This window comes from Podarcis gaigeae (assembly GCF_964106915.1).
Source record: "Podarcis gaigeae genome assembly, chromosome: 1".
NCBI lineage: Eukaryota > Metazoa > Chordata > Lepidosauria > Squamata > Lacertidae > Podarcis > Podarcis gaigeae.
Window position 1 is genome coordinate 2,547,909 of NC_139678.1, and position 10,973 is coordinate 2,558,881.

General features: G+C 51.3%; 1 protein-coding gene across 2 annotated transcripts in view; it reads right to left on the minus strand.

Annotated features, from left to right (window-relative positions):
• MDGA2 (MAM domain containing glycosylphosphatidylinositol anchor 2) overlaps window positions 1–8,829 on the minus strand; it is a 401,452-nt gene extending 392,623 nt beyond the window's left edge. For both annotated transcript variants that reach the window (XM_083732457.1, XM_083732456.1), the window contains exon 1: window positions 8,555–8,829. In XM_083732457.1, coding sequence (XP_083588583.1) covers window positions 8,555–8,627 — 73 coding nt within the window. In that variant the 5' untranslated portion in view covers window positions 8,628–8,829. The remainder of the gene's footprint in view (window positions 1–8,554) is intronic.
• Window positions 8,830–10,973: the final 2,144 nt, after the last annotated feature.

A 10,973-nucleotide genomic window follows, 5' to 3' on the forward strand; every position in this document is an offset into this window, starting at 1 on the left:
TCTATTGTCAATCAGTTTATGAAAGCAGACTCTTGAGAGACAGGTAGAAAAAATGATATTGGATCTTCCAACAGCATATATCATCTGTGATCTGCGATTACTAAGACCCAACACGGGTTTCTCAAAAATAAGTCACGTCAAACAAACCTCATTTCTTTTTTTTGATGGAATTAAGTTTGATGGAACTTGGTGGGTGAGGGGAATGCTCTGGACATAGCATATCTTGATTTCAGTAAGGCTTTTGACAAAGTCCCTCATGATATTCTTGCAAGGAAGGTGGTAAAATATGGGTTGAACGAGGTAACTGTTAGGTGGATTAGTAGCTGGTTGGCAGACTGAAACCAAAGATGACTCATTAATGGTTCCTGTCATCCTGGAAAAAATGCCAAGTGGGGTGCCACAAGGTTCTGTCCTGGGCCTGTTGTTGTTCAAAGACTTTATGAATGACTTGTATGAAGGAATTGAGGGGGCGTTCATCCAATTTGCAGATGATGCCAGACTAGGAGGGGTAGCTAATGCAGCAGAAGACAGAATCAGAATTCAAAATAATAATAATAATAATTTATTATTTATACCCCCACCCATCTGGCTGGGTTTCCCCAGCCACTCAGGGAGGCTTCCAATAAAGTATTAAAATACAGTGGTCTGTTAAACATTAAAAGCTTCCCTAAACAGGGCTGCCTTCAGATGTCTTCTAAAAGTTTGGTAGTTGTTCTTCTCTTTGACATCTGGTGGGAGGGCGTTCCACAGGATGGGTGCCACTACCGAGAAGGCCCTCTGCCTGGTTCCCTGTAACTTGGCTTCTCACAGTGAGGGAACCACCAGAAGGCCCTCGGCACTGGACCTCAGTGTGAGGGCTGAATGATGGGGGAGAGAAGCTCCTTCAGGTATACCGGACTGAGGCCAGATTGGACCTTATCAGATTGGAGAACAAGCCACAAGCCAACAAAATGAATTTCAATAGGGACAACTGTCACGTTCAGCTCTTAGGCCTTTCACCCTAAGGTCCCATGGCAGGTTACAACAATTAAAACACAATGTCAAGAATAGTTTGAAACAACATACAGTCATAGAAATGTGGTGGGTCCTGCAGTCTGTCTAAAGGGGAAACTCCCCAGGGAGGAGTCCAGCTCTGACCCTGGAAGTGGCACCTCTTTGGACGAGGAGTCTCAATCAGCTCCCCAACCAAGTCTGTCTGCCCGTACCAGTTCTGCAGAATGGCAAAGAAGCCTTCAGAGGCTGTTGGGAGAGGCCACAAGGACTCTCCAAGGTCCTGAAGTACCCAAGGCTACACGTCTCTCTCCCAACCATCTAGCCCTGAAGATGCTGCAGAGTGCAATATCCACCAGCCCCAGCATGATACAACCATGTAGGCTGGGATGGTTGTGAGATGCAGTCCCAAACCTCTGGAGGATACCAGGTTGCAGATGGTTGCTTCAAGGAGCATTCTGCAATTCTTTCTTCTGTAGCTAAATTTAAACGAAGAAAAAATTCCTGGAACAGCCTGCACATGAGTGGAACCTAAGAGGATCCTGCTGGATCAGGCCATCTAGTCCAGCATTCTGGTCTCACAGGGGCCAACCAGATGCTTGTGAGAAACCAGAAAGCAGGACTCAAGCACAAGAACATTCTCCTTTCCTCTGGTTTCCAGCAACAGGTGTTCAGAAGCATTGCTGCCTCTGACCATAGAGGCAGAGTATAGTCATCATGGCTAGTAACTATCAATGGACTTTTCGTCCATGAATTTGGCCATCTACGTTGGTGGAGAGGAGTTTCATATTCTAACTCTGCACTGAATAGAGACGTACTTCCATTTATGCATCCAGGATCTTCCAATATTCAACTTCATTGGATGTCAACAAGTTCTAGTGTTGTGACAGTGGGAGGAAAACTTTCCTCTCTCTACTCTCTCCATGCCATGAATAATTTTTACAAACTTCTATAATGTTGCCTCTTACTCAGTCGTCAAAGATAAGCAGGACTTGGTCTGGCCAATGGTGGAAAAGGAGACCACCCTGGGAATTCTCTGCATGATATTTTGAGTTCCACAAGAAAGGGAACATAATGCTTTAAAGGTCCAGGTGAATCACTGTAAAACTGGACAATTGCACTAGGTCTCTGTGAACTCTGTCCAGGGCTGCAGGAGATTGATTATATATTTTAAAAATTGCCGCTAGCTTCTGAACCCACTGAACTGAAGCATCTCTGAGACGGAAATTAATTACCTTTCTTCTACCTATTTGCAGAGCAAAATCCTTGATTGAGCCTTCTTAGCCCTAGCAAAATATTAATCATAATATTCATACTTGTGTCAAGATTTTAGATTATGACCGGTAACTGTTATTTTTTTAATAATAATAATAAATCCACCAGACACGTTTTGCTGAGATTTAAAGGCTCTCTGGCAATGCAGATAAGCAATGAAAACTGGGAGATCAGCCTTCCCCAAGTAGTTCCTCTCCAAATGATTTGGACTGCAACTTCCATCAGGCTCAGCCAACGCTTCAAAGCAACTGGAGAGCAACACGCTGGAAAAGCTGTTTTAGAGGAAGCAAGAGAAGGGCATTCTCAAAGCTGCTGAATGCCCTCCGTTTGAGCTGTTGACCCTTGTTTCCAAAGGCCATAAGAGTGTGGCCATAAGAACATAAGGAGACCCTGATATATCAAGCCATTGGCTCCAGCAACCCAGCATCCTGTTTTCACAGTGACCAATGAGATGGTTGTGGGATACCTGCAAACAGGACCTGCTGAATATACTCTCTGTGCACGGGCAAACTTTCCAGCGTACATCTGCTGTTGGTTAGTGGCAGATGATGCCAGCCTAGTCATAGCAATGGGAATAATAATAATAATTTATTACTTATACCCCGCCCATCTGGCTGGGTTTCCCCAGCCCCTCTGGGCGGCTTTCAACAGAATATTAAAATACAATAGTCTATTAAACATTAAAAGCTTCCCTAAACAGGGCTGCCTTCAGATGTCTTCTAAAAGTTTGGTAGTTGTTTTTCTCTTTGACATCTGGTGGGAGGGCGTTCCACAAGGAGGGCGCCACTACCAAGAAGGCCCTCTGCCTGGTTCCCTGTAACTTGGCTTCTCGTAGCAAGGGAACCGCCAGAAAGCCCTCGGAGCTGGACCTCAGTGTCCGGGCAGAACGATGGGGGTGGAGACACTCCTTCAGGTATACTGAACTGAGGCCGTTTAGGGCTTCAAAGGTCAGCACCAACACTTTGAATTGTGCTCAGAAACGTACTGGGAGCCAATGCAGGTCTTTCAGGACCGGTGTTATGTGGTCTTGGCGGCTGCCCCCAGTCACCAGCCTAGCTGCCACATTCTGGATTAGTTGTAGTTTCTGGGTCACCTTCAAAGGTAGCCCCACATAGAGCACATTGCAGTAGTCCAAGTGAGAGATAACTAGAGCATGCACCACTCTGACGAGACAGTCTGCAGGCAGATAGGGTCTCAGCCTGTGTACCAGATGGAGCTGGTAAACAGCTGCCCTGGACACAGAATTGACCTGTGCCTCCATGGACAGCTGTGAGTCCAAAATGACTCCCAGGCTGCGCACCTGGTCCTTCAGGGGCACAGTTACCCCATTCAGGAGCAGGGAGTCCCCCATACCTGCCCGCCCATTGTCCCCCCAAAACAGTACTTCTGTCTTGTCGGGATTCAACCTCAATCTGTTAGCCGCCATCCATCCTCTAACCACCTCCAGGCACTCACACAGGACCTTCACCGCCTTCACTGGTTCTGATTTAAAAGAGAAAACACCCAAAAGTAAATCTTGCTGCCTTACTGAGCTCTCACAATAACACCACAGCAGAAACTCTGCAATCCCCAATGCGTACAGGGTGTATACCTGAGATTTTGTGTGTGTCAGCTAGTTTACACATGTGCTTTTGACATTGTAAATAAATATACATACATTACAATTCCCGAGTAAGGAGATGGCCTTTCCCCAAGGTGTTTGCTTAGCCTTTGCCAATAGCTAAAAGGGACACCTTAAAGCAGTGGTTCTCGAGGGGTGTGGAGCAGAACACTAGTATGGCAGGCGAAGAAGGCAAGTGTGGCAGGAAGATTCAAGCACAATCAAAGAAGCATCTAAACCTTTCAGTGTAGTATAGCATTGTATAGTTTTGTTTTAGTTTTTTGCAGAACATAGATAGATATCTTCAGTGATTTTTTTTCCTAGGGGTACACAGGGGTACACATACCCCTAAACATTTTGTGAATCTAAGTTTGGCCTCATTGAGGGGCAGTATTTCAATATGAGTAGGAAAATGAGAGTACCCCTAAACATTATTTTTTATAGAAAAAAGCACTGGATATCTTTGCAAAATGAGAGCAAGAGCATCAAGTGATTGTGTAAGCTCAACCTTCTCATTGAGGCCCATACGCAAGATGCTCATTTATAGTTATATTTTGGAAATTATTCCTGTTCTTATGTAGCTGCATTATTTTATACTTTCCGGGAATGTCCCATGATCATATTATAAAGTAGCTGTGTTCTGTGCTTTAAATCAAGCCCCGCTAGCGAGTTGTTCCTTTTGGTTCTCCAATGCATAAGAAGTACACCCAATAATCAATATCTATCAATATCAATAAAAGCATCAATATTCATACCAATATCAATATCAATTTAAAAAATCAGTGTGAGCCCAGAGAAAATAGTTTGAGAACCACTGCCAATGGCTAGAAGATGCTTGCTTAGATGAGCAATGCTGGCCCTTGATAGCTGGTGGCTACTAGCTGTAGCACAAGTTCTGCCTATTTTGGTGAGGTTTAATAGGAAGCTGTTTACAGGTTAGGAATCCAGAGATACCAAACAGGAGATGCCTGGGAATGTTGTCATCCCCCCACCCCACCCTGCACAATTCAAGAAGGAGCTTTGACTGTGGAAACTCCAAGGTTTGGGGAAACAACTGTCATTGCTTAAAAAGCCAGCTCTGCTGACATTCTGTCCTTCCCTCTCCAGATTGGCATGCATTTTTCCTGAAGCAAACAGGTACAGCAAAAGAAAGTGTTATCTCCCCAGGACAGTCTCATCATTAGGAAACTGACCCTGTAAAAGACTGCCCCCTAGAGGCTCCTGCTGCTCAAGGAGAAGGTGGTGAGCACAAAGCATTGAAATAATTCAACTAGAGTTGCTTTTGCTGAACTAGGCATTTTGGACAACAGTACATGGATGGCCCCATCTTCCACAAAAGGCGCACCTTAAAATCAGAAATGTTCTGGATCTGAGCGCCCTGCTAAGCCACACAGCAGCCTACCTGGGTATCCACAGCACTGCGGGGTTCACAAAGGCTCCATTTCCCAGCCCCCACTGGGGCAGTTGATTCCAGGTGGCCAACAGAGGATGTGCAAAAATCCAACCAGTGGATGCAGGACCATCACAAATGCCAAAGCAAAGGTAAACCCACAAGAAAGAATCCTTAGGGCAGTCTGCACACACCAAACACACAAAAAACCCAAACAGATTCCAGCTGTGTGCAACAGCCAAAAAAAAGGAGATAAAGGAACCTCAAAAGCATGGAGGGCAAGACAATTCTTTATCTGCATTTTTTATATAAAAGAATCCTTTTCAACAGGAATTGACGGAATGGTTGGGGTATTGACGACTAAGTCCTACCAACCGTCTCTAGATGCAGACTCGCACCCAAAACCTGCAGATGAAATTCCTCAACCAACCACCGTGTTTTGAATGGGGAGTGTGAGCAGAATCACACACCATTTGCCAGGGGAAAGCTGTGTGTCGGCTGCCACATCCATGCGCTCTCAGCACCAGCACAGCTCACCCGGCGTTGAGCAAAACAGCAGCGGGGAAGGCTTATGCCAATCATGCTCATCGCTCTGTGCTGACTCCAGGAATCCCACACCTCAGAGCCACCAAGACTGACGGCGGCCTGTTTCTTCCTGCCCACATATAACATGCTGTCTTTGTGAGAAAAGAAGCACACACACACACACTAGATTGAATGAACATCCTGTCCTCCGAGGAGAACCTTTTGTAATGCACACTCACACAAAGAAGGTTATTTTTTTCCTATATATATATATATATGCAACCATGGTGCCAAATAACACCACCTGCCATCAAAACTCAGATCTGCAGGAGTCACAAAATCGGGCAGGGACATCAACAGATGGTTGGGGGATCATTATAAATTGAATATAACCAAACACAAGTCCAAGTGCCATTGGAGTGCTCTGTTCAGGGGTGAAAATCTCATGCATTTGCCCCCAAAATATTATGAAACTAGCACAGAACTTCAGCAACACACATTCTCTGCATGCAATATTTTTGGGGGTGTTCGGCTAGGAAGGAAATTGGTGGGAGTGTATGGGGGATACTATCAAGCACACCAGAGGAGAGGAATTTCTTCAGTTGTTTTTTTCTCCCCAGGAACAGGCCACCTCAAACAGCTAGAACCTGGTTTGATCGCGGGAAAGCCACACAAGAGGCAAAATTCCCAGGGCCCAAGAGAAACCACTCATCGTTACCAAATGGCCATCCAGGCACCAGGGGAAGCCAAGGGGCCTGGCTCTCTGGTCCAGAGCCAGCCCTGCCCAGCTTAGCCCCCTTTCCAGAGAGGATGCTCTTCAAAGAGGCATGAAAACCATCTCTTCCCTCTGTTTGTGTGTGTGTCATCACTAGCTGGAGAGAAGAGACGCCGGAAGGTTTGGCCTCTCTCTGGGTTCGGCATTCCCCACATCAGAAGGCTGTTGCCAGGGAAATGGAATGAATAAGAGAAATTCAGAAGGAAAATGCAAAACTACCCCCACCCCTACCAAAGCAAAAAAAAAGAAAGGGGGGGAGCAGTTACTTCCAGGGGGAGAAAGGGGTTCAATACAGAGGCATGGAGCCTTGTCTCTTTTCGGTGCAGCAGGAGGAGGCTGATTCTGGGGAGGAGCAGGGGTTTTTTGTACACACACATACACACACACACAATTGCCGCAGAGAAGGAGAAGCAAGCTGCCTGCCTGCCTGCCTGCCTGCCTGCCTGCCTGCCTGGGGAGTGAATGAATCTTCCCTCCCCCGCCGCCCCCTCGCTCTGCCAACGTCAGCCGGAGATTTGCATGGCACAAGCGGCGCCCACCGCCGTCTCCTCCTCCGCCTCCTCCTCCAAACCGGGCACCGCGGCCATTGGAGCCGGCCAGCGCTGTGTGTGCGTAAATGTGCCACGCTGAAGATGCCGCCCGCTCTCGGCTGCTTCCAGAGGGTTAAACTCCATCTCCCCCTGGCTGCCAACCAGAGTTAATTTCCACCTCCACAACACCGGGGGTTGGGGAGATTTAATAGAGGGTTATTTTTAGCATCCTTCCAACACGCGCGCACACGCGGGCGCACATACACACACACACCAAAAACCTTCTACAGGGAAGCTTCCCCCCGCAAAAAAAAAAGAGAGATCTGAAAGGCCACCCCAGAAATAGATGCGGGAAAGTTTGCAGCCTGTCAAAACCTCTCCTAACCTCCGCTCACCGGGAAGCAGGGCTGAGAGGAGTTCAGGAAAGGGGGGGGGGGGAGAGAGAGAGAGAGAGAGAGAGAGAGAGAGAGAGAGAGAGAGAGAGAGAGAGAGGTCTTTTTCAGCCTCCAAGGCTCTCTCTGGGCTCTGCTGACATCTCCGCACACGCCTGCCTGTCTCTGCAACCTCGGATTGTACCCACCAGCCTCTCCGGGCGCCCATCGCCAGGGCCTCCTGCCCACCAATGCAAGACCCCCTGGAGGCTCCCAAACCGAGCCCAGAGGTGGAAAGATTCCCCCCTCCCATGTGCAAGCAGACCGTGGCTGGCATCGCATCTTTCGGGGGGGGGGGGGAGGTGGCGAGGGATGAGGCAAACGAGCCTCCTTCTCTTCCCCGAGGTCTTTGCAGCTGGTATTTAGACAGCTGCGTGGAGAAGGGGAGCGGGGGCCAGCAAGAGAACAGAGGGGGCCATTTACGCGCCCAGGAGAGCCCGGCCAACCTAGGCAACACGGAGCTCCAGAAAGCCCGGAGCTGGGAGGATGGAGCGGTGGACGGAGCGAGTCAGAGACGGACCGAGTCCTCCCGGGCATTGCCCGGTGCCCAGATGTGCCACCGGCTGGATTTGCAGCTGGAGGAAGAAGAGGAGGGAGCCTGGGGCTTCCTCTCCTCTCCTTCCTTCTTTTGCCCACCACCCTCCGCCAAATCTCCCATTCCTCCCTCCCCGCCCCAAAGTCAGCTCCCACCAAACGGTCCCTCTCCCTGGGATGCCAGCCCCCTCCGCCGTTCCTCGGTGGCGCAGAGCAGGTCCCCCTCCCCTCTCCCTCGCTTCCCGGACCGGCGGGGAGGTGGGGGCAGCAATCCGGTCGCCTGAGCCAAGACCCGAGTTCGAGCCTCGTCCGGTTGAGATTTGGGGGTGGGGGAGTGCGAAAGAGCTGCTTTTTGAGCCCCGGAAGGTCGGGGGTGCGAAGAGAAGGCTCTCCATGCTTGCAAGGTCACCACGACGCGGGAGGTGGGCTGTTTTTTCCCCTCCGGTGGGGAGAGAGAGAGAGAGAGAAAGAGAGAGCAGTAGCGAGCCGGTGGCCGGCACTCACCGTAGACGCCTTGCCCGGAGATGCCCTCCAGCAGCACGGCGAGCAGCCACACGGCCCCGTAGGCTAAATCCATCTTGGCGGCGGCGGGAGCAGCGGCAGCCACATATCCGGGCGGAGGGGACCGGGAGCAGGAGGAGGCGCGCCCCGCTCGCTCGCTCCGCCACGGCCCGCTCGCGGCTCCCGAGGATGGAGGAGGGCGAGGACGAGGATGGAGAGGGAGGCAGCGGCAGGAGGAAGAGGCGGAGAGGAGGCGCCCCCCGGGCAGGAGGCGACGCGCGGCGGCGGAGGCTCCGAGCCCCGGCTAGATCGCGGCGTCCTTGCGCGGCGCACTCTGCTGCGGCGGGGCCGGCGGCAGCGGCTCGGCGGCGGCGGAACAGGGCGCAGCCATGGCGGGAGCGCCCCCGGCGCACTCCCGGGCCTGCGGGCGGCTGGCTCTCTCCTCCTCCTCCTCCTCCTCCTCCTGCAGCGGCGGGCCCGGGCTGGGAAAGACAGGATGCGCGCCTGGCAGCAGCTGCGGGGCTTGCGCGCCGCGGTCACGTTGGGCGCTACGTGCTCCGAGCCGCCAGCCGACAAGGCAACCCCGAGCCGGCCGCGTCAACCGCGCGCCGCCGCTGCCGCCGCTACCGCCGCCACAGCCGCTGGGACCGCTCGTGCCGCCGCCTCTCGCTTCTCCTCCTCGCGAGCGCCGCGGAATGGGAGGCGCCGCGCCTGCCTGCCTGCCGCTTGCCCAGCCTCCGCGCACCTCCTCCTTCCTTCCCTCCTCCTGGCCTGTGGGAAGCTCGCCGGCTTGCGGGCAGCACCGCACGCTTCGTCGGCAAGCGGCTGGGTGCAGGGATCTGGCTCACGTCTGCTTGGACATCTTTGGCTAGGGCGCGCCGACCCGTCTCCTGGGGAGAGTCGAGAGGGATGGAAAGAGGTCCTTCTCCACGCAGCGCATAGCTAAAGCGTGGAAATGCCCCCTCCTCCGGGGGGGGGGGGCAGCGGCGGCCACCGACTTGGAGGCTTTAAAAGAGGCAAACAGAAATTGGCGGAGGAGACGGCCCCCGATGGCTACCAGCCAGAATGGCACAGTTGGAGGCAGCAGTTCTTCTGAATGCCCGTTGCTGGAGGCTACGGGAAGAGAGAGAGGCTCTTGCGCTCAGGGCTTGCTTATGGGCATCATCTGGTTGGCCATCGTGAGAACCGGATTGCTGGGCTAGACGGGCCATTGGCCTGATCCAGCAGACTCAATTTATGTTCTTAATGGACACGGCTAACTAAACGCCAGGAAGAACTTTCTGACACTAAGAGCTGTGAGACAGCAGAACGCTCTCCCTCGGGAGAAGGTGGACTTTGCTTCCTTGGAGGTTTTTAAGCAGAGGTTGGATGGCCATTTGTCCTGGATGTTTTAGCTGAGATTCCTACATTGCAGGGGGGTTGGGCTAGATGACCCTTGGGGTCCCTTCCAACTCTACAATTCCAGGATTCTAGGCCCATTGATATAAACCATAAATCAAGAAGGAGAGGGCTACCAATGGCTACTAGATACGATGGCTATGCTCTCCTCCACTGCTGGAGGCAATAATGCTTCTGAATCCCAATTGTTGGAGACCACAGGAGGGGGGAGAGTCTTTGTGTTCAGGTCCTGCTCTGTGTTTCCCACAATGAGCATCTGTTTGGCCACTGTGAGAAGAGGGTGCTGGATTAGATGGTCCATTGGGCCATCACCCTGGAACCTTAGGGTGACAGGAGGGTAATAAATAAGTGAAGACTATTTATGTTCTTAAATACGTGACTCCTGGTCCTGGAAGCCAAAGCAAAGCCAGCCATAACCACTGCCCCCATCTGGATGACATGATGTGCAAGGGGACACTAGCAGCATTTCCCCCCAAGCTGGGGAACTCTGTGTCACACTTTTGGGCATCAGGTCTTTTCACCGACTTGATTTTGGGTGGGTTCAGAAGCCAGTTGACACCCACAAGACATACCCCTCCCAGGATCTTCTCAAAAGTGAAGACATGCATATATACAGAAAGAAGTTCCTAAAGTCAATCTGGGAGGGGGAATAAGAGGGTGACCTACATTACTCTCAAGGCCCCATCTCCCTTCTGGGATAAACATCAACAGCTGCTTTGTGTTGAATCAGCCCACTGGCTAGTACCGGTTCTCCAAGATCTGAAGCCCTGTCACTGAAATTATGGAGATGGTCTGCAGGCAATGTGTGTCTTCTTCCACTGAGCTATAGTTCTTCCCACACATGATTTAATTTTCATTTCCTCAAATATGGGCTAATCTGGGATTTGAGCCTGGGACATGACCCCCAAAGTGAGAATTGGGACCCTTGGCCAGGGATGATTAGATGGGTCTGGACTCCAGATCCCATCTGCCCTGGGGAGCTTAGCCAACCACCATCCAACAACATCTAGATGGCCCACAGGTT